Genomic DNA, 26302 nt, shown 5'->3' with positions numbered 1-26302 from the left:
GATTGAACACAGCTAACATATTAATGTTTGAAATCCATCAACTCTTGTCATTGGCGTAGGCTTTTTGGGTACTTACTTTAAGATAAAAGATGTACTGAACACGTTGACCGCCTCGGGTTTTTTTACTTTGTTACTTGTAACAGCCATGAGATGTAATTCTAAATCTCAATTTTTTTCAAAAAATTGGTCGTGAGATTTTTTTTAGAGATCTCATTCACAATTATTTTCGATTGATGAGATTTGTACAGTGTTGCCACTTTCATTCGGTCTTTTTAGCAAGCGTCTAGCATTATCAGTTTTTTTTCTATAATATTTTGAAATGTATGTATGCCATGATAATCTTATCATTGATCCATTTGCATATTTTTTTGAAAATAACGTAGCTAGATAATGAAATAGAATAACTTTTGTTAAAATACGTACTGTGTTACAACTTGCATATTATAATATTATTCGTATACAAAATACAAATATATTGGACACTAACGATAGAAATCAAATTTTAAATTCATCATTTGACTATTCTCCATAAGATGACATGGATGATGATCTAAACTGGGGTTATAATATTGAAGTTATCAATTTAGAATTATAGTTTTTATTTTAAAATAAACAAATGGTTGAGATTTAATCTAAGATCTCATTTAATGGTAATCTTTGGTATGATATTTATTTGAAGATCTCACAGTAGTAGTAATATCAATAATTTTACAAAAAAGTGATATCCTACGGCCACGAGATATAATGCGAAATCTCAGCTCTATTTAACTTGAAACTATAAAAAAACTTATTAGAAACCATTTTTTATAAATACTTAACACATTTTTGAAAAAATCCGAGAAAAAAATATTCACACATTTTTTGAGTACAATTAAAAAAAAACCTTGGCGGTGAGGACAAAGTTTTGTGAGATCTCATTTTAGAGCTCATGGCGATCAACGTGTTAAATGTTATTCATTCGTATATTATGATTATGTTGTTGTTATTTAAATTTTTATGAATATAAATGTAAGTTAGTATAATTTTTTAATTCGCCAATTTCAATACCTCGATAGAGAATTATTATTGGTTTTGATATTAACAGGTGTTATATTATGTAAAAAATACATTTTTAAATTTCTATCCAAATATTATCTAAATATAATACCTAGTAAATTTTGATAAAATATAAAGTACAATTAAAAAATTTGATAAAAGATATTTGATCGCCTCAATTTTTATTATTATTTAATATAATACAACAATAGCGTGTCTAGTAAGATCAGGCGCTTACATGAAAAAAAACGGTTTAACCGACACTACAGAGGAACATGAAAAATAATTAGTTAATATGAATAAATAATATTAATATTAACAACAAATCAATTCACATGAATGATTTTCAGATATATCCGCGTCAATGGTAGTTTCGGACTCTTTGCAGAGTCCATCTTCAGGGTAATGTCACAACTGTTTCGCTGTCGTGACTGTACAGCGGAATAGTCGTGACATAACCCTGAAGATGGACTCTGCAAAGAGTCGGAAACGTCGGTAAACAACTATTTACGTAGATATATCCGAAAATCATTCATGTGATATTTCAATCCGCGAAAGTTCCAACACATTACACATTCATAACAAATCATTGTCATTACGGAGCCACTCTGACAATTATGTACAACTAAGGGGGTTATTATTAAAAACATTAAATACAAAAACGTATTGTTATTAGGTGAGAGAATTATTTGGTTGCAACAGCTGTCGACTGTTTGTTCGGATTCACTGCGGCTGTTCTCTTTGCTAGTTCCCTCTTGCGTTTCCTGATCTTCTTTCTCCTGCGATCCAGCACTACAATGCGTGCTTTGTCCGTGGTGTAATCTTTTTGAAGTTTGTTGATTTTATACAAAAAAATCACTGCTTGACGTTGAGCCGAATCCATCTCTGGTGCTAAAATAGAAAAAAAAAACGTCAACATTAATATCGTAACAAACGGTATGTCACGGTTAGGTATAATCAGCGATAATTATTTTAAGTTATACTTACTGAACGTAACCAGCGGTTTACCATCTTTAGTAGGAATTGTTATTTTGCTATGATTGTACCGTTTGCTTTCGGGTTCTAAACAAATTAACCTTAGACGAACTTGGTTCGTACAAACCGCTACCGCCTCAGTTTTGGAAGGCGATTTGGACTCGTAGAAATGATGTTCGCGATCGGGTTGCTGTTAAGGTTGATGGCGCATGGCGTAGAAAAACCCTTTGCTCGTGCTAGGCTTGTGTATGACGCAATCAACGTTTGGATTCTTCACCCCGTTTCTTCAGCAACGACGACAGTTTTTTGTCATCAACGATTCTTCTCTTCTTGAGCTGGATCTGCTCGTCTTCGGACGACAGCGTTGACGACAACGAATGGTAATACTGAATAAAAACAAGAATAAAATGTATTCGATTATTAATTTGGCAAAACATCACGAACTATCTGTGTACAACTATCAATTACAGATTAGTAATCATATTGTTCATGAATAAAAAAAAAAAATTAAGACAAAAAGTGTTTGATGGCATTTTTTGAATTATTCTATTAATTCTTTGTGAATCCCTGAATTATTTATTGATAACCAAATTATTTGGATAATTCATTATATTCAAACATAAAATTAAAGCCACCCAATACTTAAACAAGTTTATTGCTTTTTCAGATATCTCCATAACAATAAAATACCTAGTTAGTTTGAACATTTAGTGAGTTGAAATTACTGAACAATATAAAAGGAATTTGACTAGTCATTAAAAAAAAACCCACATTATTAACAAAAGTATTTTAATAGCTCACCATTGGTAGTTCCTCTTCGATTTTTGGTTTGGCTGTAATTTGGTTAGCAGAAGCTTCTCTTTGGATTTTTTAAATAATGGCGTTTTTCCTCAATCATTTTCCTTTTTTTTTAAACGGTAGCTTCTTTAAATTCCTTTTTAACCTTGCTGTCCTTAGGAAGATCTTTTGATTCAGCCAGTACAGAGTCACTCTTAACAGTAGATTTGTTTCGAGCACTATTACCAGAACAAGTAATTGTTTCTTCTATTTTCGTTTTACTTGGCTTTTTAGTCACAGACTCAGTAGCCATTTCCTTTTCTTTCAAAACGATTTCAGACTTTTCTTTTTTTCTGTCAACTTTGTGTGGAATTTCAATGTTGTTCTTTAATGTTGCTGCCACCTTCTCTTCTACCCTTACGGTTTTCAAAGGCTTTTTTTCAGACAAACGGTTCCGTTTTCTTTCCGATTGTTTCAGGCCTGTATTTTTTCTTATCTACTTTCTTAGCAACATGTTTATCACTACTCTTCATAGTTAAAGCAACCTTGTCTTCGACTTTTAAAGTTTTGGAAGGTTTTTTTGGTGTCACCGGTTCTTTGACAATATCGGCTTCCTTTATGAAAGTTTCTATTTTTTCTTTTTATTCCTTAGGTTCTAATTTAATGGCAATAGTCGTTTGCCTGTTCTTATCAAAACTGCTAGAGGGTAACGCTTTATCCACATCATGAATGATACTGCGACTAAATCTGCTTCCAGATCTCACTCCTCTAAGATGACTTATCATCAAGCAGCCGAGTTTTTGGTAGAAATCTTCAATACTATGTAGATACCTAGTACAAACAAAGTACTTATTATCATTCGCTGTTCATCAAATTAATTTCACATACATCATAACTCGTATTGTAATAATTTTTAAGTATAAATTCAAAGTGCATTAATTTTTTCGGTTTTATAAAAACATTTATAAATTATTAATTGATTTTTTCCAAACAGGATGTTATATTATTGTTTTTAAGTTTACAAGGGTAGTTCTTTTTTTAATAAAGTTACACGTTTATTACAATATTGTTTATTTGTTCGTGGTATACTAGCGATATTTAATATTACAAACATACACTTACTGTAGGTAATATTGTTTGACAGAAGAAACACGGTTTGTGGCCAATCCTTTGTGCCAGTTATCCACTGTTAACATTTACTGACTTTGTTAAAACCGCCCAAGTTAATGACAACCTAAAACATAATAAAACACTAAGAATACGACAACTGAATTCTATATTTTATATACACATAACACATCATTGTTACAATTTCTGTACAAATAGTTATTTAAATATATTTAAAACTTAAGTATCCCGTTAAAGATAATTTATTTGTCCATAAATATATCAACTATTTTAATACTAGTATAAATCGAATTTAATAATTTCATTTAGTTTAGTAATTTAAAAAATGTTTGAATAATTTGCATACATCTTCGGACTGACAATCCGTTCCGGACAGCGAATTCATCTAGAAACAATCTCATGATGGCAGAGTTAGACCTTCAAGACCCGTTAAGCCACATCATGATATTATAATAAACATTGCATAAGATTCATCAATCAATATCAATCTATCATGTATAACTTAATAACACACCAAAAGCAATTCAAACATATATTTTCTTCGAATCTATTTTGAAAATTGTGTCAACATAATAAAACACTGTATCAGTTAGTTTTATTAACAGCTACTGTACTGACAATCATTAAACACCCAATTGAATGTTCAATAGATTCTCTTTACGCTAACGTGTACTTTAGGCTAAATTAAATATTGATTAAATACCTTGAACAGTTTGTACATATCAACATTTTTGTCGTTAATCATGGGTGCTTGGTTTTTATAGGTGTCCCTCGGACATCCATAACATTGAATAATAGTGCCCAAAAGGGTCTTCAATAGATTCTTAATTGGAGTTCTAAGAAATGTTGATAATTTTATTGTAAACAGATAAAGGATAAAAATAAATCTGTAGCATTATAACAGAACATGATAAGTCAAAGCGGAATTATCTGTAAAAGCGGTTCAGTTATTTGACTAACAATGTTAACAAAGATGGAAAATTATATTGCAAACGTGGCAAAAAAAGAATTACCTAAAATTTATAAAGAAAACTAACTAACTTCTGCCTTAATTACCAAACAGAAATGTATTAAATTTTAATTTTTTACATCAATATTATAACGCCTTCACTGTCATGACACAGTTTTTTTCGAGTCCAAACAGTAAGTCACGGTCCTAATGTGGCCGAAGTTCATCTTTGTCCAGATATAAAATCGCTTTTTCAACAGCTATAGAAATTTGAATTGTATTAACGAAAAGATATTTATAAAAATAAAATAACAATGCTATAATTATAATAAATACCCGTTTTTAAAGTAGGATTTTCTACTTTGGGGGCTATTTCTTTTGTAAATTCTGTAATTTCTTTTTTCAAAACTGTACAGCTGCAAATGGAAGTGTTGTTATGGTTAATTTATAAAAATAAACACATTAATAGGTTATTAAATTCAATTAGAATTATTTCATCAACTCACTATTTTCCATCTTTAAAAGAACGAACCAAGTAGTCTTCCAAAACGTTTGTTTTGACTGCAAATTGTGCAGTAGGCGCTAGCACTAACCCGGGAAACCAATTGTCTCTGACTTTTTTTTTGTTATTGAACTCTATGCACACCATGTTACCAATGTCTTTTTCTTCCATTTCTAAAATGTCTTCCTCTCCACTTTCCCTGTAAAAAATCAATCAAAATAAGATTATTCACACTACATAAAACCTTTTGTTAAAACTTAAAATCATTGAATACAATACCTAACTATTGAAATATAAAAAAGAGCATCAATTGTTTAAACAATTAAGATTATTTAACAGCTAAACTAAGTTTATTTAAATTATTTAGTATACAGTTAAGAATTAAGTAAAAATAAATTGTACAAAGATTTTTTTGATAAAAAATAAATATTGAATACATTTAAAAGTCTAAAATATCAAAAATAATAACTAATAAAATAATAAAACTTTTAGAAATTTGTCGTACCAACAGTGTTTTGACAATAGTCCTGTATTTTTTGAATTGTTCCTTCTTATAACTCTTTCTTTTCATTACATTTGCACCAATCTACAAAAAAAGAAACGCATGTTTTCTTGATCATACTAAATTTTGATTTAGCACATATTGCTAAAACACAAAACCTGTATATGTATATATATATATATATATATCATAAACTAACCTTGCATTTTACTGATTTTGAGGTTTTCCTGATCTTTGCATCACAAAATGCTCCTTTATACTAGGCACTGACCTCAGTACCGACAGCAAGAAGTGGAGGTTCGACCAAATTCACCTAATCACATAAAAACAATATTAGACTACATCAAAAAATAAGTTTGTAAGAGTTAAACAATTGCATTAAAAAAAAAAAAACTATAATGCTTTCCAATTAGAATATTTATAATTATATAAAAATATAACAATAGCATGCATTGAAAAGTTTGCTGGACTTAAAATATAGATTGTGAAGCCTAAATAAAATAGTGTACCTTGATGTTTTTAATAAAAATGTCAAATTATGTGTTCACATTACTATTTTACCTTAGAGTAAATAAAAAAAATGAAAATAGTTTACTAAAAGTATGTGTTCTCACTTAACGTAACAATATAATCCAATAAGATATTTTTACATAATTATATTTAAACTGTTCAGGATCAAAAATACGTACATATATTTATAATTTGTAAATAGCGTATTAAGGAAATTAATTATAAACTATACACCATTGTGTTAAGATAAAAAAAAATTCACAGTCACAATTATAAGTATTGTATGACTTAAAACAATTAATACATTAACATGACAGTTGTGTGTTAGATTTCATTAAAATGTAAAGAAGAAACTCACAATTATCCATTAAACAATTATTGAGGTGTTACACCAATAGAATAATGTAAAAAATTAGTTTTTTGTACATAAATAATAAAATGGAAATAATAAGGGTGCAAATCTTTGGTTGACAAATAGTACTCAAATTATATAGTATTTCTCAGAATTATACTCCGGTCGAATAATATCCCTAGTCTTAATCAATTGCTTTCAAAAACCTGAGTACCTTGCGGTCGAGTGAGTATTCCCAAAGAAAGATTTCCGAATGACCATTTATACAGTTTAAATAGTGGTAGATTATCATTATTACATTAGGAGATTATCTTTTTACAGTGGTAGGTGATTTTGTGAGGAAGGAAAGTAATGCTAATGGTCATTATCATAATTTGATATCTGCTTGCCAACTACATAGAACCTAGAGACCACCACTGAAAAACCCCAACCATTTATAAATATTGATATTATTGTACATCAATAACCATTTTAAATGAACAAGAACCAAAATATAAACAAATATTGTTTGCAAAAAAAGCAATTGAATTTAATGTTAGAAATCTCCAACTACAATACTAGGATATTATAAAATTACCGTTATATTATGGGTTTTCAATATTGTAAGTAGTTAAGGGTTAGTTTAAATTATTCCTATTATTATCTGTTTGAATACTTATTTAACGGTTTGGCATTAACTTCCTGCAATACCTTTTTAAATTAATTAACTTTCAACAATAAATACTAACCATGATGATTTTTGTGTTTGTTTTCGTGCACAATATTATTACTAATTTACAGTCGCGTCCGTTAAATCAAATTATAATGTATATTGAATGTGATTTTGATCTGTAAAAAAACAAAAATTCAAAGTTTATTTATGGTTATATAATAATGTTATTATTTATAATGATTGAATTTATGAAACTTCTATAAATTTCAAGTAATGTCAAGTAGGTATCAAATTATCACATATTATATGCACATTATAATCATTCATAATATCATACAACTAAAGCTCGAGTTGATTTTGATAAAAAATGGTGGCTTCTTGGTATTTCTTATACAGTTTGTACATATTTAATAATATGGTTTATAACTTCTAGGTAAACTTTAGTGTAAAATACAATATAAATGTGTAAGACATATTATATAGTGTGCAGTTGTTTATCTGTAATTGGGTTAACTACTAACAAACTTAGTAACTACAAAGCTATAAAGAATCAAAGATATGAAGATTGTGTCGAAAAGTCTGTGGTAGATTAATTGCCCAGCAGGCAAGATACAAGTGTTTCATTTCCAGTCACGCTGATCATTTTTTTTATAGTTTTCCGAGTCATCAACATATTGTCTAACTTAGAATAAGCTTAAAGCAAACAAATGTCAAAAACTTAGCTATATTAGTTATTAGGTATGTATGACACACGCAGAGATGCTTGGGGATTCGTCAATATTTGTTACTATATTATCCTAATTTTTATTTAATTAAAATAAATTGACAATGCTTTTGACTGAAAATCACAAAAATATTATGTGTCAAGTTTACTATACATGATGGACTGCCATAGACTACTCTACAGAATGGAACTATAGTATACATTTATCATTCTTGTAACGTTAGTAATTATGTCACCGAAACAAATATAATAGTATAGTTGATGCAGTAGCTTGGACTTATCATAAATTTATATTTTAAAATACATACGCTTTAAATGTTAAGATTTTTATCATTAAATTTATAGGCTAGTTAAAACTAATAATTGTTTGCAATGCCTAATCAAATACTGTACTAGAAAAATAACAGTTTTTTGGAAACAAATTCGAGAAATATTATAAAGATGGATACAGTTGTGCGTTAAACAGTCAATAGACAATCGGTTATCAAGCGGACAAAAAAAAGTGTTGCGTTGAAATGAAAAACAGCACTTAGCCGAGCATACAAACAATTTACACAATATTAGATTCATTTTACTCACCATATAATGCCGCTTCTTGTTTTCTAGTATAAGAGATCGACCGACGAAGTCATCATAAACGTGGACGATGCATTTGGATCTAGAAATCAAAAAACTGAAATGATGCGATGGAATTTCGAACGTTTATTGTAGATAAAACGTATTACCTTGTCCGAAAAATAATTGCGTTTTAGTTGTTACCCGCGTTAATTCGTATCTCAAATACACTGTAAAAAGAAAATTTAACGACTTTTTTTTGTACTTTAAAGGCCAGCTAAAGCCACTTATAGTAGGCGGTAGCTGTGTAGGTAAATACAAAATGTATTTAATCAATGGCTATTAGCTGAAGACAATTTATTAAACGGCTCATTTACATTTTACACTAATCGTCAATCGACGACGATTTTGATAACCGAATGTGGCCAAAACATAGACCTATAAAGAAATGGACTGAGAGTAGAGAGAGAGATCGATATCGTTATAAAGAGACAGAGATATTTGTTAGGTATGGCATTGAAGAAAATATAATATCACGGAAAAATAGTAACATGATAATACCCGATAACGAAATTTTAATATTTAACATATTTAATTAATTTTATTTATAGGTTTATGGGCCAAAACACTGAACTCAATATATATTTTTCAATTCATAATTTTTTTAAATAATTATAAACATTAAAAATTGTTTTTATGGTCTGGTAACGAGTATTGTGTGACATAGTTAAAATAAATGATATACTCTTTGACTTTCAAATATGAGCGGGCTGACGGTAAACAGCAAAACCAATTGAAATATTGAATATTGCACTGCAATACGTAAATATCGAATTTATTTATAAAACTTTTTAACCAATACACCTTATAAACCTCATACCTCAACTTTTTCCTTATATTTGTTTTAATTTTTTTTTATTGCAGTGCCTATTGTACATGTTATATTCGCATTTTACTCGTAACTTATTTTCTTATCGTAATGCTCCCTTGCGAGCCGTACGTACCTATACTCAAAAATAAAATTCCACATATTATTATAACAAAATAGCGTACGAAATGTCCGTTATTATTTTGCCTACGGTATTTATTGATTATTATTTTGATCGTGTTATACTCGACTGAATACTTAAAATCCGTTTAGCTGTGTACAATAGCCTACACTCTATATCATGTTGAGTAGCTGTATTGATTTTAGTGCCCGGGCGCGCTATAGTCGAGTCTCAGTTTCCGTGAAACGTACTATAGTTTGAAGTTTCACACTCGTGCGGTATTGATTAATTTATGTACCTATAGTCTACAGATGGGCGATGGCGAATGCCGGATGCCCAATTAAATATTAATACATTTCTCAATTTCTAATATATTTATTTGTTGTTATTGTTAACTTTTGCACCGGTTTGTTTGTGCGATTTTTTATTTCAATTATGAACAATTCAAAAAGTGTTTCATACCGCAAATGTGGTGTGAAATACTGTAAGAATAGAAATTCGCTTCATTCAGCTAAATATGTAATTAGTCACTTCACGTTACCGAAGGACTCTGAAAGGTTAGAATATTTAAATTAACTTCGGTATTCTTATTGTCTTCTTTCTACTTCTGCAATTCGCTATTTTTAATCAAATGCGGAGACCGTTTGGCTGCGTATTGAGTGTTGGATATTAATAAGACAGCGGTAGACAGCACATGACAAGAATGCCTTACCTTTTTAAAATATTTAATTATGTAATATATCACATAAAGTATTATATACTGATATACTTTTTATTGTTCTAGACGTGCGATGTGGATTGAGAATTGTGTCCCCGAACTGGCTGACAAAAACGTTGTCGTTAAAGATTATTTTGAAGACAAAAATATGGTCCTGAATGTTAATCGTAGAAACAGGTTAACAAATAATGCTGTCCCTATCCTCTTTAACGGTAAGATATTTGTAAAATTATTATCAATAATATTTTCTAGATAGTAAAAAATATATACTGTGTATAATATATTTGTATGTTGTATTTGTATTATATTTTTGTAAGGACTAACGATTATTGGCGTAACTGAATTAGGTCATAACCATAGCATATTAGTAGTATTATTTTTATTTGCGCATACTTCTTCTTCCGCCCTAACTTTTAAACTTGTATAACTTTGAAAAAAAGTGGTTCAAAACTGGTTATCAACTAGTCAACACTTTAGGTAAAATATTCTTAATTTAATAAAACATAAACGTTACCTTTTTTTAGTTTCAAAAGTTGATATTAAAAAAACAATTTGGTAGGAACATACAAATTTGTAGAAAATATTTTTAAAATTAAAGAGTTACAAGTCTTTTGAAGGGCAAGTGGTGATTATAATATAAAATTAATTTTATTATTTATTATATTTGTATTTAAAGCTTCTATTTGTTTGTTAATGCCTTACCTTTTTAAAATATTTAATTATGTAATACATCACATAAAGACGTATTTATACTGATATACTTTTTATTGTTCTAGACGTGCGATGTGGATTGAGAATGGTGTCCCCGAAGTGGCTGACAAAAACGTTGTTGTTAAAGATTATTTTGAAGACAAAAATATGGTCCTGAATGTTAATCGTAGAAACAGGTTAACGGATAATGCTGTCCCTACCCTCTTTAACGGTAGGATATTTGTAAAATTAATATCAATAATATGTTCTAGATAGTAAAAAATATATCCTGTGTATTATATATTGTAAGGACTAATGATTATTGGCGTAAATTAATTAGGTCATAACCATAGCATATTAGTAATATTAGTTGATATTAAAAAAAACAATTTGGTAGGAACATACAAATTTGTAGAAAATATTTTTAAAATTAAAGAAGTTACAAGTCTTCTTTTGAAAGGCAAGTGGTGATTATAATATAAATTTAATTGTATTATTTATTATATTTGTATTTAAAGCTTCTATTTGTTTGTTAATGAGGTATTTTTATTAAAAGAGTTTTTTTAAAAATTTTGTATAGGAATTGAACAGCTATTTATTAAAACATTTGTATTTAACTGAAAATGTTTTAAAACATCTAAAAATATATGGTTGAGGTGTATAAAACTGATTTAATAAATAATGTTCACAGCTTAGTTCAACTGTAGATTTTTTGGAAGTATGGACAATTTTAGTGCATTTCAATTTTAAATTAGTTACCGTCTCACTAGCTGTGGTGGTTTTATTTTCATTAGCATGTCATTCTACTTAAAAAACATAATATTTTCCTTCAGTCGCCACCAATAAAATAACTTCCTATTTTCCATTGAATTTACACTAGCACCATCTGAATCAACACTTTTAATGATACCCAGGCACTAGAGGTCTGTGCGGTCCTAATAAAATGGGACCGGACCATGAAATTGAAAAATACTACTTATCCGGACCGGACCGACACGTAAAATATTATTTTGTAACTCGGACCAACCCGGACCGGGTTAAGATAACAATTTTTTTTTTAACTGATAACGCGATAGGCGGCAAGTGATAACGATAATATTATAATCAATACTAGTATAAGTGTATTATGTGTACCGTGTACGACAGACGACAGTTGGTTTTCAGTTTTTACCTGGCGTTAACCGTTTGTCAATCAAATTAACTGTAGTAACCGGACCGCAAAAGTCAGGATCTATAAACAATATACATTGTATATTATACAATAATTATTACTTGACTAAAAGATCATTTTTTTTATATGTATATATATATATTTATATATATATATATGGTCAAATGAGATGGGTCATTACTATTTACTCCTTAATAATATGTGATGCTGGCCGCACAATAAATATCATTAGTTGTTGTGTATTGTATACACATTTTGTTAATGTTGGCGTCAATGAGAGGCGATTTTTTTTTGGGCGGGGATTTGTCGCGTGACGTTTTGAAGTGTAGCCGTTTCATTTAATTGTCAAGGACCTGCATAGCCGTGCAACGTTGCACAGCGTAGCGAAACGTCGCGCAGCAAAATGTTCAAATTGCATATTTTGCCATCGATCGGCTCTTCTGAAGGTGAAGTTAAATACGGTTAGGTTAGGTTGGTCGCCGGTGTTACGGTCTCGGCCAGTATCGTTACTCGTCGGCCGACAGCGGCATGGTCTGCTGCTTGTCTGTACGCTGTCGGCGGCGGCGTCTCTGATTCGGACGGGCGGGTAGTGGCTGATAAACTTTAACGTTGCACAGCGTTGCGAAACGTCGCGAGGCAAAATGCATATTTTGTCATCGATCTGTTAGGGGTAAGTTATATACGGTTAGGTTAGGTAGGTCGCCGGCGTTACGGTCTCGGTTAGCCTCGTGACTCGTCGGACGGCAGTGTACGCCGTCTGCGTCTGGTCCCTTCGCCGTCGGCGGTTATAGTGGCGGTGACGGAGGTGTCTGCGTTCAGCCCCCTCGCCGCGCCGTCGGCGTCGGTGGTTGGGGTGACGAAGGCGCGGGGGCGTCTAAGCTTTTACCTGGCGGGTAGTGGCTGATTTACCAAATTATCAGCGCGGCAGCTGTAATAGTGATTATTTTTTATCATCACATGAGTGTAATTCTTTCATTATTCATTATTGCATTAATTATCTCAATATGAGTGACATTACACTATTATCCCTGTGGTCAGGGAAGAAAGAATTCTACCAAAGGCCTCACACCTGCCATAAAAGGCGACTAAAGTGACGTAGAGCCCTCCGTTAAGTGGCCTTTTAACAGGTCACTTCTTCTTGAGACACACCTTCCCCGGCCCGCAATTAGCACCCAGTGCTACTAGTCGGTCCGCGGTCGTAGGGGATCCCTTCGGGACGAACCACTAAAGCCAAGGAACACCCGACATTACACTGAGCCCCCCAAAAATGATGTGGGTGTTTACGTGTATAATAGATGTTCTTAAGATACAGGATACATTTTAAAGTTCTATAATATCTAAAAAATGAATAATAAAATAAATATAATAGTAACAGTTATTTATTATTAATATAACCACTTAACTTTTCGTTTTGCATGATGATGCAAAAGTATGAGATTACGGAAAAAAGAAAAATCACAGCGACAGGTAGAAATACGTTGCAAATCCAATAACAACACATATCAAGACACTTATTTTATAATAATATGGTATTGTTGTGTCATGCATCATTCGAATAAAACATTATCCAAATAATCATCTAGATAACACGTTATTCGAGTGAAAGTTATTCGAATAACTTTTTCAAATTTAATTATTCGAAAAATTTTCAAAATAATTAATTCGAATAAATTTAAGACTAAAGTACTTGAATAATTGCTTTATGTGATTTGTTCGGTTGTACGCTTAAAGCCAATTCAATCATATTAGGTTTATAATTTGGAACTTTTAATGAAGTACACGCGCAGCACTGAATTTATCCGTTAGTGAATTTCTCAAGTTTCTTAGTAAGCAACTGGAATACTGTGGAGTAGGTATATTTCCTTACTTTTGTCGAAGTCACAGTAAGTCTAACTTAGTTTAAATTATACGATATTGTAACATAAATCATAATGCTAATTATAATATTAATGACACTACATGATGATTTTATAACAATGGTCTTACACTTCATTATGAAAAGACTACATTTTTGTGTTTAATAATTAAAGATAAAAACCATTAAATTAATAACAACAAAATATTCTTTTATACGTATAATTGCAATCAGTGTATACTGTAAACATAATATTTTGGTCTTGTCATTGAAAACCTAATTAAGTACATTTTACATTAACCCAAAACTGTAGGCAATTTTTTTTTTTAATTTTAAAAATATACTGAACATATTATATTAAAGAGTCATGGGGTAGAAATTAAATCAACTAACACCGATGACTAACGAATATCATTATGGTTCTTACACAAAAGAGCTATCTAAAAAAAATTTAGTTAAATGAAATTAAAAAAATTAGACAAAATATTTCAGCATTCTTAAGATAAGAAAGATAGGCCAAATCGCAAAACAAACTGTCCATTTTCATGAAATAATACAACATTATAAATAAATATACTGTTTTATTCATCCATTATTGTTTTATTCATTCATTAGACAATAAATAATATGACGCATAATTATTGAAATACTATTATCGGGTAGGTATGTGATAAAATGTACAAGGGGGGTTATTAGAATAATATTATTCAAGTCCCATCATTTAAATGTGAGTATTTATTTAAATATACTAAGTCCCGTCAGACTATGGAATAAAATATGTGATATATAAAAAAATATATTTTTGTCCTAGTGGGTACACTGCATTATGGAAAAATTGTCATTCCATCCCGGGTTTTAGATATACCCCTAGAACTGATTTAGTGGGTGCCGACCATAGAGTAATAATATAAAGAGATGAAATACATACCTATACTAGCTTGTATGCAAGAGCGAAGTAAAAAGTCTATTGTTGAACAAATAAAACAGCTAGGCATTGTGGTTAATTAATACAAATAAATAGCTAAAACTTATATACCTTATATACAAGTTAATAATAATACATTTTATATTATATTTTATCGAATTTAAAAGCAATATTTTTTCAAAATACTGTTATCATTGATATCCTATCACCACGATATATTGAACGATGATTATTTTCTTCTATCTTAGCAGACTGATTTTAGTCCTACTTTTTGCTACACATTAAAACTACTATAGCCACCCCTGATGTAAATACCATACGCACTAGACGGCTGTACGGTTATAAAATCGATATCCGTTTATTTTGTGTTGTAGGATATTACAACAGTCGGAAGCGATTTAATTATTTAGTAGAAACAAAAGAGCATGGGCCTGACACGCGGCTTATCAAAGACCGTCGCAGTAAACATTTCCCATCGACATGTCAATTCAAAGGGACGAAAATAATTAAGCACTTATTAAAAACACGTTAGGATAGTTTAAAAGGCTTTTGTGTGAGCGCCTGGCTGCATTCACAGTATTAAATTGAAGCTAAACTAAAGTATTAGCCACTCGAGTTTCCCGGGACGTCTGACAGCGGCGTCTACTCTTGACAAATTAAAAAATTTACCCCACCGTGTCTTATGTACATTTGTACATTTGAATTAAGATGTATGTAAATGGAGGGTACAGAAAAAACCAGCAAAGTCACTTTTTAAAAATGGCATTTTTTTGTTGTTACGTATGTTTGAATAATTTTATAAAAAAGTGTTTTTTTTATTGTATCTATTGAACAGAACTATGTATCATTTGAAAGAGTTTCGGATATATCCACGTCACTAGTTATATGCAAATGAGTATGGCCACGGCAGCTGAACAGTCGAGACCATTATTGCCCTGAAGATGGGCTCTGCGAAGAGTCCGAAACGTCGGCATATAACTAGTGACGTAGATATATCAGAAACTTTTTCAAACGATATATCAATCCACGAAAGCTTTAACGCATTCATATCAAAACTATATACTTATAGAATTAATGTAAAATTTTAAGTTTTTTTAAGTGTATACACTAGGGTGGTACTTATTTGCACGATTTTCGAATTTCAATTGTGCCGCCCCTCCCATTCGATTCGAAAAAAAAAAAAAATTTTGAAGCCAACTTTGAACTTTCTAATCCGATCCTAATCATTCCCTGTAACGAGGAGAAGTTTGCCGTTTAAAATACATGCAATTTCCCTATTTCAACTTGATTATTGTATTACAAGGGCAAATTATTGACGAAAAAAATTTAATTTTCATGAAATTTTCGAGTATCAGTGTTACTTTTAAGCATGAATTAATAAATTATCTTAATTCGTGCTCTTAGATAAAAAAAATGTTGACTTCTGCTTAGTATCGTATAGTTCAATAACAACAAAGAATGAGGATCAAAATCCATATCTCATACAGATAGTGTCGAAATTCCGGAAGGTATATAGTGTACACATATAATATGTTACTATTTAGATATAATATTGAAAAATCGCTACCCCTGTCGCTGGCAGTGTGTGCAGGTTAACGGTATTCGTTACCGCCGTAGTGTGTGCGTAACTTAAACGACTTTAAAGGGGGTTTCCGTTTAAAAAAATGTTATTTTAGTGCGCAAGTGACAAAATAAAGTATGTAAAAAAAAAAATGTTCTTAGTAACTATGTGTTTTTATGTTCCAAATTTCACGAAAAAAATTAAATTTAAGGTCACACGTTTGAAATATTCTAAGTTACCTTTAATTTTGAACACACTGTATATATACGATATATATTATGGTATCTTATGTACATTATAATTTATAATTTAATCTATATTTATTTTTTATGACCAATAATGTCGGGGCTTTATATTATTAATGATTCTTAAATGCCGTATTAACGACCCAATATTTCTATAACACTCTAATAATATATGCTTCACGTTCTGCAATATCCATACCCAACTTTTTGACTTTGACGTTTTTAATTATTTTTTGACATCTAAGCTGTATAGAAATACGGTGTTTAATAACTACGCAAGTGCAACTGACATTTTTGTCACAGCTATACAGTAAAGAAGTTGTCACCGGGTGGTCTTTTTAATCAGACTTGTGCCCATTTACAATGAGCACTTATCATATTCGCCTTACACTCCTAACTATATGGGGTCGGCCAAGTTCAGTGCTCAAGTACAGTAAATTAATTATTTTGTCTTATATATATATATATATATATATATATATATATATATGTATGGATTTGCATTATATTGTTTAAAAATTGTATACAGTTGGTTTTTTTAATATTGATTCCAATTGTTACTATTTGAAAACAAAAAAAGTCGTGGTGCTTTTAGTGTAGCAGTGTTGTTTGTATTATTATTATTATTATTATATATTTTTTTTTAATACAGAACCATTGAGTGGTTTGAACTCAGAACCAATTGTTGATCACATGACTTCCCCTCATTAGCCATAGTTTATTTACATGTATACATATATATAAATATAAATACTGTTTTTGTAAAATCCTCTTTACTCCTGCGGGTGAGGGGAGGGGGAGCTCACATTCCTATGTTCGGTTTCATATAATTATTACTCTCAAAAGCTCTGATATAGCTTGTCAGTTAATTTGTTAAGTTATCTTCAGTTTAATTTTTTTACCTTAAATTTTAATAATACAACTTAAAAATGATCAAAAGGAAACGTTTCTACTGCTCTGGAGAAATGGTTAATGATGATTTATTTTAGCTTCGATGCGGAGCTGAGAAGGTATTGTTTTTACAATGATGTTTTTTTGAATTTTTTTTTTTTTTGTATCTGGACCCACGATATCTCGTTAACCGCTGAACCGATTTCTTCATGTAGCAACTCTATAGATCAGAAATCATACCTGGAAGGTACTCTATTGGACGGGCCAAAAATTAAAAAAAGTCACCCCTTCCTCATCAATATCGAGAAAAACACCTAAAAAATTTACAAATTTTTCAACTTAAAATTACAATACTCTATAACTTTTTTAAAAATAGTCGAAAATGTTCCAAATTTATATGAATTGTTCTTCAAACATAGTACTATCGATAAACATTAACAAACCAAAAAAATATCATAAACTCTTTCCCTTAGAAGGGATAGAATTTTTTTCTTTATTTCACTTTTTCAAGCAAAGTTTTAGAGATTTAGATCTGAAAATTAGACCAAAGGTAGATCTAAAATGGAACTATAACATTACAATTTTCTCAAAAATCTGTAGTCAAATTTTTTTATTATTAAGGAAAAACCCTAAAAATAGGGTAAATTTACACTTTGGCCGTAGTCAGTTTCTTGGTTGCTATGTGTGTGTGAATCAACAGTCAACAGGTAATGAAAATATTTTTATTATATTGTTAATTACGACATATGGGTAACTATGGAATACATTTTTATAGACAGACGATCAACCCGTATCGTATCTACCCTGCATAAGACTAAATATTATATTTTAAGTACATTATTGCTGGTCCCACGATATCTTCTAAACCGCTATAACTGGTTTGAACATACTATCCACATATTCGCATGGAAGCGTTTATTTAAAAGTGATTTTATCACTTTCAGTTATAATAAAATCTGTAGACCTGTGACCTCTCCGTCCCCACTATGCTTATACTACTTTTTTCTTTCACAAAGCTTTCTAATGCGACCAGGTTAACACAAATTCAACTTCTGATCCCGTCCAATCGACTCGATATTGTCTTTTTTTTTGGCATTGAATATGATTTTGCGACGACCAATTTGCCGAGAAGCGTCACGAAACTAAAAAATCTATGTTAATTTTTATTTCTAGGAATTTTTGAGTCCCGAGAAAAGCATTTTGCATGAAATAACCAACTGAACGGCAAAGAATATTCACAGTTTCGATCAATCGTTAATCATTGCATTTCGTATTTTAGTCCGAACAATATTTATTTGGAACTTGGCAGTAGATTGAACACAGCTAACATATTAATGTTTGAAATCGATCAACTCTTGTCATTGGCCTAGGCTTTTTGGGTACTTACTTTAAGGTAAAATATGTACTTAACACGTTGACCGCCACGGGTTTTTTTACTTTGTATCGTATCCACCCTGCATAAGACTAAATATTATATTTTAAGTACATTTTTGCTGGTCCCACGATATCTTCTAAACCGCTATAACTAGTTTGAACATACTATCCACATATTCGCATGGAAGCGTTTATTTAAAAGTGATTTTATCACTTTCAGTTATGATAAAAGCTGTAGACCCGTGACCTCTCCGTCCCCACTATGCCCCGACTCCACTGTACTGTTATTTGTTTATTTCAAATCTATAGACTTGCTACATGAAAAATTCGGTTTAGCCTCGATAACTTTTGCTATGTATGGACATTTGATAATAATACGGGGTCGAAGGTTTGACGCCGCGGAAAATAAATGAATAACTCGCGCCGTTAAACGAATTACTCATGGCGAGAGGTACATAAATATAACATAAATAACATTATTATACTATACGGACAATAAGTGTGGATAGTGCACAATGTCGGAAAATTGTGAAACCGAGTATTTTCTTTGACGCTGCGACATAGCCTTAGATTATATATATATATATATATATATATATATATATATATATATATGTTAAAGGGAACCAGACGGGTATAGACTTAAAAAAACCACCACAATAGACTTCGAGTAAAGTGATGGAACATATAGTGAGGGCAGCGTAATTATATAACTCCGATACATTTGAGAGCTTCGATGCTAATCTGTATATAGTACAATTATTAAACAACGATAAAAATCAATGAAAAGGTTTAAAGTTGTCTTATAGGGTTTTCATAAAACAGTCACCCGCCTGAAGCCCGATGCCGCAGCCGACTAGCAAAGCGTTATTAATAATATTATATAACTAGCCGGAACTTGGATCTCTTCACTTTAGAAGAATTTTGGACTTGGATCCAATAATGTACTCTTTAACAGAGTTATTACCTTAATGTTTAAGGTTTACCGTGTCACCTAGAGATAGCCATAACAGAGGGGGGGAATAGGGGTAATTGCCCTTCCCCTTGGCTTTTGACATTTTTATGTCTTTTCTATGGCACACACACGGAAAATCGACATCGGTTAACATAACGACACCGGCTATCATAACGAAAAATAACAGCTGATTTATCTGTTTAGATAAGAGAGATAAGAGACAACCGACACCGACATCGAAAATTCATCCTATATATATTTATATATACATAATATATATATATATTTATCCTTCTTTATCCTTATATGTCCTTATATGAGGGTGGGAATGGGAATGGAAATGACGATGGGGTGGACTGGGGGTAGGGGAGGGAACGGGGATAGGGATGTTACTTTTATGTTATAGGATATAGGAGATAGGGGTAAGAGATGAGGGTTGGGGGTGGCGGCATATATGTTGTATTCACAACGTTCAAAATAGAAATGAATAATAAATTCAATAATTTTAGTTTATAATTTGAAGATATGCTTGAATTAGGTACCAGTACTTAAAAAAATAGAGTTTTTTTAATATTAAAATGATGAACCGTTAGATGTTTACGATTTTAACATCTCGTCGGTATACCATACTTTCTATTTCAGATATACCACTTATAACTGATATAAATTATGTCAATTCCTATTTATATTATATTTTTATGAAATGTTTACTTGGAACCTAATGTAAATCGACTGTACAATATTATCATCCCAATGATGAGATGAAAGTGCTATATTAATAAAATCTCAATATCATTAATATGTATGTTTGAGAAGGAGACTGTAGTATGTAGAATCCCTATTGATATAAACGGTTTTTTGTTACTAAAAAAATAATATTTCTGAGATGTCAAAACCTCAGCTTACATATATTACACGCATTGAGGGCTTGTATACACAATCACTTTATGTGTACTGTGTATGCATGCAATTCTATATATTCTTACAAAATGCATACACAAATTCATTAGTCTGCTGTCGATATGCACACATATGTACTAAGAATTAGCAAATAAAGACATAACACATGATATGCATATTCATATATATTTACGACTGAGTTCCTTCAACGCTGTGACACTGGTGTTGACAGTTTTCACAATCGAGAGAAATTATTATATTCATAATACGTGTACACTAGCAATGAACGTTCTATACTTCCATATTAGCGTCTCAATACTATAGTGGAATAACTTTTAAATACTAATAGGTACAATTAATACAAATTAAGCTATTAGACAATGAACAAAAACGGAACATACAAGCAAGGTGTATTATATGGTTTTTCTTATAAGTTTTAAAAATGTAAAATAACTATAAAAATTGTAAATTTTGTATTGAACAAGCCTACCTAGAAAAAGGCTTATCTTACTATAGCCGTACATCCCTAATATTATGTCTATACTCTACAGTCATACAGGGTGTTTAAAAAGTTAGAAAACGGTCAATTTTTAGAGCCGTTATTGATTTTTTTTTAAATTTTAACTTTTGGATGTTAATATATGTTATTTTATGCACATTTGAGGCTGAAATACAAAATATTACCTCAAATAGTTTGCGCATGCGTGGTATCAGCTTTTAAAATTTAAACGGGAACCCCTAAATTTTTAGGAATATTCTGTTAGCAATTAATATTTAAAATACAAAAATGTTAAAAACACTTTTTGATACCATACAGTTCAAAAGTTATTGCTATTTAAAGTTCATGTTAGTGCTCCATTCAAAAGAATTTTTAAGCATGTACAAGTCAGATAATTTGACGTGACTTTTATCAGATGTGTAATGTAATATCTGAAGTACGATTAAAAAAAAAAAATCACAATTAAATTGAATTAATAGCTTTAATTGTTATTTGGAAATTTGTTTAAAAAAACACTATTTTTTGGAGACGCTAATTGCGCATTTCAATGCTTTATATACACAATGACTGTATTATATATGTAGAAACATGCACTATTTTATGGTTTTTAAAAGTTAAATATTATATTGGAAAAACTATATTTAATTCAGTGTAAAAACCATACAATTACAAAATTAAAAGAATTGCACCTGTAAGTTAAAAAAATAAAAGATAATTGTTTATGTATTATTATTTTTTAATTTTAAGACTATCATTAATTGAAATGGTCCAACCTACACCATGCAAAACTTAAGTTGCAGCAAAAATGCAAAATTTTTGTTTACACAAGATGGTATTTTTTATAATATTAATTTAAATAACATAAAGTTAAAAAAGTATTTGATTCTAATTATTATATAATATAAACAATATTAACATACTGCAATCCGTTAAGTTCCATTTCCAACGCATCGTGCATAATACAATAGTGTATTGTGCAGTACTGTATGTATACAAGCTTTCTCTTGTAAATTTGTGTATGATCCTAAATGTTAATTATCTTATGATGTGCAGTCATGCTCGATAGATAATTAGCCGACAATAGCCAGGCAAGTTTTTGACTAGTAAAATATATCAGGTACATCGATGCGAAATATAGCAATCAACAATGATATTATCATGTTATTCTATAGGTATGTTATATTATAGATGGAGGGTGGAAATGTATGTAAAGCTACATTACCTGGCGCAATGGTTGTTAAACTTTTACGCGGTGAAAAGTAATACAAGTATAACTTCAAAAATGCTTTCCTTAAAAACTCAAACAGAATTTATTATTAATACACTCCAAAAATTCTGAAACAACTAGGCCGCACACGAGGCGATTGTCACGCGATGTGATTTGTGTGCGATTCAGACGAGATACATGAGATATGTGCAATTTGAGTGACTAGAAGTCCACCAACACGAAGCGATTGTTTTTTTTTTTTAAGTCGGTTGTACACTGTCAATTTCATAGTTTGTATGAAGTTCACCACGAAAATGTCGAGTTCCAGTGAAGAGGACATTGCTATGTACTAACTACTACTTGTACAAAAAGTTAAAAATAAAGACTTTGCCCTATTTTTAGACTAGTAAATATAAAATTTGAGAATTTAAATTTAAACGATTTGTACAAAAATAGTTACCAGGTAAATTGACTACATTTGACACATCACACCATGTCATGTCCACAGAATCCTTTCTTGGATATTCTCAAATCGTGTAGTTAAATAATGCAGGGAGTTTTTAAATTTCACTCACAAATTTGATATTAAACACCTCCATGATACGTGCGGTAATCGACAAAGCATAAAATATACTATGAATACGTTAAATTTTTATACGCCAATATAATATATTTTTTTTGTTTTATTGAAATACGAGTATAAAACATCAACAGCACCGGTCATTGGCTAGACATTTATTTTTAATTATTTAATCTGTGATTAGTTCCCTTTGTTATTGTTATATTATATAAATATATTAATATAATGTAGATAGATCTTTTTTCTTCTCGTTGAAATTTTTTTCTACTACCAATGTTTAAGATTTTGTATTTATTAATTCTTTACAATAGTAGTACGAAAGATAAAAACAAACGACGATGCGACTCCTCTCTCTACCATCACATGTCATTGCCACCTAACAGTCTGTGGCCGGCCACCCAATATAATAAAAACATCGGTCATGTCTTGTTTTAAAAAAAAAAAAATTGTAAATAATCAAACGTACCTAACTTAACCTAGGCAATGAAATATCCACTTTTTTATTTTCCAAAAAAATTTAGAAAATTGTAATCGTATTAATATTAATAACAATACGCATTACATGTTTGCATGTATGCACGTATAAAAGTATGCAATATATGCACTAATATTCATTGTAGGGTTCTGGTCTATTCTTTGCTGTACTTATTAGGTTTTAATAAATAATTTAATTCAAGTTTAGAAGTGATGCCGCCGGGTAACTTCTTCTATCAACCAAAAAAAAAAATCGGTCTTATAAATATATAAATTCATTAGTTTTACTTATTGCATTAACAAAATGCAGATTGTATAAACTAATGTAAAATAAAAACATATGGTTGCCCTCTGTATAATAGTTATAATAATATACAACACATTATACTACACATATAGATGTATTATCTGGCTGAAATATTGTCAGGTTAGGTTGTATACTAGTATTTGAGTTTATAATGTACATAGTATCTGAATAATTCCAAAATAATTTGGAATTGTGTATGCGATTGTGTCTTCGCTGTATTATACCATTCAACTCGACTGATTCCAGAGAATAACTTATGTGTGTTTGAATCATTTTACACGTTCAGTGCATTCATTTTATACAGCATGCACATTGAACTTGCGGTAAAGTTAATAAAGCCGTCGTATGCGTTCAATCATTTAGCAGAGGCCGTATATGGCCGTGACGCGATACCGAGATAATAGCGAGGAGTATATTAAAATTAAACAAAAGCCTTTACAGAGAATAATTTCTAGCGTTTTGTTCTTTAAAAGGGATGCAAATTTAATAATTGTCCAATACACGTGGGCAGTTGGACAGTCGGCGTAACTATTGAAGTAGAGACTTTAATTAAAGTGAGAACGGATAAATCCACGGTACTACCTCACCTACAAATAGTACACGACTGACGTATTCATAGTATATTTTATGCTTTATCGAGTACCGTACGTATCATGGAGGCGTTATAAATTGCCCGGTACATCTACCGCGTTTTGACGTTAAGAGGACGTCATACACCCGTTATTTTCTTAAAAAATCCGCCTTGCGCGGATTAATTTTACAAAGGTTATAATAAAAGCTAAGAAACTACATTTTTACATAAAAGATATAGACAACAGCATTGTCTGTGTTCTACCGTCGCCCTTTTTTAATATTTTAACCAGTTAATGAATAATTAATTATTTAAGAAAGGACTTTTTGACTTTTTTAAAAATGATATAGCGTTGGTTGTATTAGGTATATCGCAAAAATACGGATGATGGAACACAGATAATTTTGTTATAAATAATATGTATACATTTCATTCCTTAACTATATATGAAGCCTGAGAAAAATAAATTCGCGCAAAGCAGTTTTGAAGGGAAAAAATTGTAATTTATCCTATAGAAATGACTGTGATAGTCTGACAAAAAAAAAATGGCGATCAACAAAGTATCTTAAGTACTGTGTTAATAAGTATGCATTATAGTTCAAACTCTAAATTAAGACTTTTCGAAAAATTGCCTATACTTTACTCCTTAGAAATGGCCGGTGTGGCGTCCTCTTAAGTTGTATGCAAAACATGAACGGGTTAATACCGGCGCGGCGGCCATTGACACATAGCCCCGGACACTGATAACGATTGCTGACAAAGGGAAGACACTTAACACACGAAATCGCGGTGGCGGTCATCCACCAAATCGATGGTGACACGGCTTATACTATTGGTTAGAAAAATATATTATAATTCATATATATTATAATTTAATTATACAATCGAAAAATTACCAATTCTTACTAAAAAAAAAGTTATAGGGAACTTAAAAAAAAAAAAAAATGGCAAAATCACAAAAAGAACGTTTAGTGGCCATCCTGAAAACTATGAAATATGTCGCTTAGACCCTTTTGCCGTGCCACCATCGAAATGTTAGTTGAAGATTTAACCCTGCAGTAGTCGCGCGTTCTACTATTGGAGTACACCGATAATGAATTTAATTTTAGATGGTTTTAGGATTTCCTTATCACAATGATAACTATATTACCTTTAAATGACATTATATAGTTTGTGTTTGTGTTAAAATACACAAAATCTGCGAAAACGCAGTTTTTCGGCAATTAAAGAAAACCCGTAGTCCCGAATTTATTCTTAGTTTAATATGTTATCTTAAAATTACCGCTAAGAAACCCCAAAAAACTTGCACACCCCCTAGAGGAATGGGAAATGGGTATAATTAAAATTTAACTTTGAATAAGTAAACTTTTTCAACTTTTACCCCCCCCCCCCTTCCAAAGTACAAACTAGATGAAATTTGTGATTTATAGAGTTACTACACGAAGGAAATGGTCTAGTATTAAAAAAGTTACAGTGTATACAGACTAAAAAAAAACCCCATATCAATGTAAAACCATTAGCATCGCTCCTCCGCATTAAAGCTAAAAAGGATTAAATGGTTGTTGTATATTTTCATTTAAGCTGATTATAAATATTCATATTATACGCAAACATTTTTATTTTTCAACGGTGTCCATAACGCTGCGCATTGTGTATGCATGATAAAACCGCGATTACTTTGGAAATATTTACCTGTCGCTTGTTATACATAGCTTGAAATAGGTTTTCC

At 30.7% G+C, this 26302-nt stretch overlaps 1 protein-coding gene and 1 long non-coding RNA gene across 6 annotated transcripts in view; one reads left to right on the top strand and one right to left on the bottom strand.

Moving 5' to 3' along the window:
* Positions 1 to 1211: 1211 nt before the first annotated feature.
* Positions 1212 to 9227, bottom strand: LOC126837544 (uncharacterized). 3 transcript variants are annotated; one of them, XR_007685541.1, is made up of 12 exons: positions 8832 to 9227; positions 8686 to 8764; positions 7459 to 7558; positions 6068 to 6181; positions 5872 to 5952; positions 5371 to 5565; positions 5201 to 5280; positions 5005 to 5124; positions 3910 to 4021; positions 2812 to 3618; positions 2023 to 2396; positions 1214 to 1926 (listed from the first exon to the last, which is right to left on the bottom strand). It is a non-coding gene; the product is annotated as an uncharacterized LOC126837544 (long non-coding RNA). The 3 variants fall into 3 exon arrangements; XR_007685542.1 differs by lacking the exon at positions 5005 to 5124 and having other exon boundaries at positions 1213 to 1926; XR_007685543.1 differs by lacking the exons at positions 5005 to 5124; positions 5201 to 5280 and having other exon boundaries at positions 1212 to 1926.
* A 293-nt stretch (positions 9228 to 9520) lies between these two features.
* The window catches only part of LOC126837543 (uncharacterized), a 37440-nt gene continuing 20658 nt past the window's right edge, over positions 9521 to 26302 (top strand). Inside the window, exons 1-3 of one of the 3 annotated variants that reach the window (XR_007685540.1) lie at positions 9521 to 10207; positions 10435 to 10580; positions 11145 to 11290. Coding sequence is in view for 1 of the 3 variants with exons in the window: in XM_050571485.1 (XP_050427442.1) it covers positions 10086 to 10207; positions 10435 to 10580; positions 11145 to 11236 (360 nt within the window). In the remaining 2 variants the exon portion in view is untranslated. Of the gene's footprint in view, positions 10208 to 10434; positions 10581 to 11144; positions 11589 to 26302 lie in introns of those variants that run through there. The other 2 variants (XR_007685539.1, XM_050571485.1) reach the window with 2 other exon arrangements.

This window comes from Adelges cooleyi, unplaced genomic scaffold (genome assembly GCF_023614345.1).
Source record: "Adelges cooleyi isolate 19-005CV unplaced genomic scaffold, UGA_ACOO_1.1 ACOO_flye_CR_arks_rails_tigmint_CR_PRNA_250, whole genome shotgun sequence".
Lineage (NCBI taxonomy): Eukaryota > Metazoa > Arthropoda > Insecta > Hemiptera > Adelgidae > Adelges > Adelges cooleyi.
This window is presented reverse-complemented; position numbering and strand designations above follow the sequence as displayed.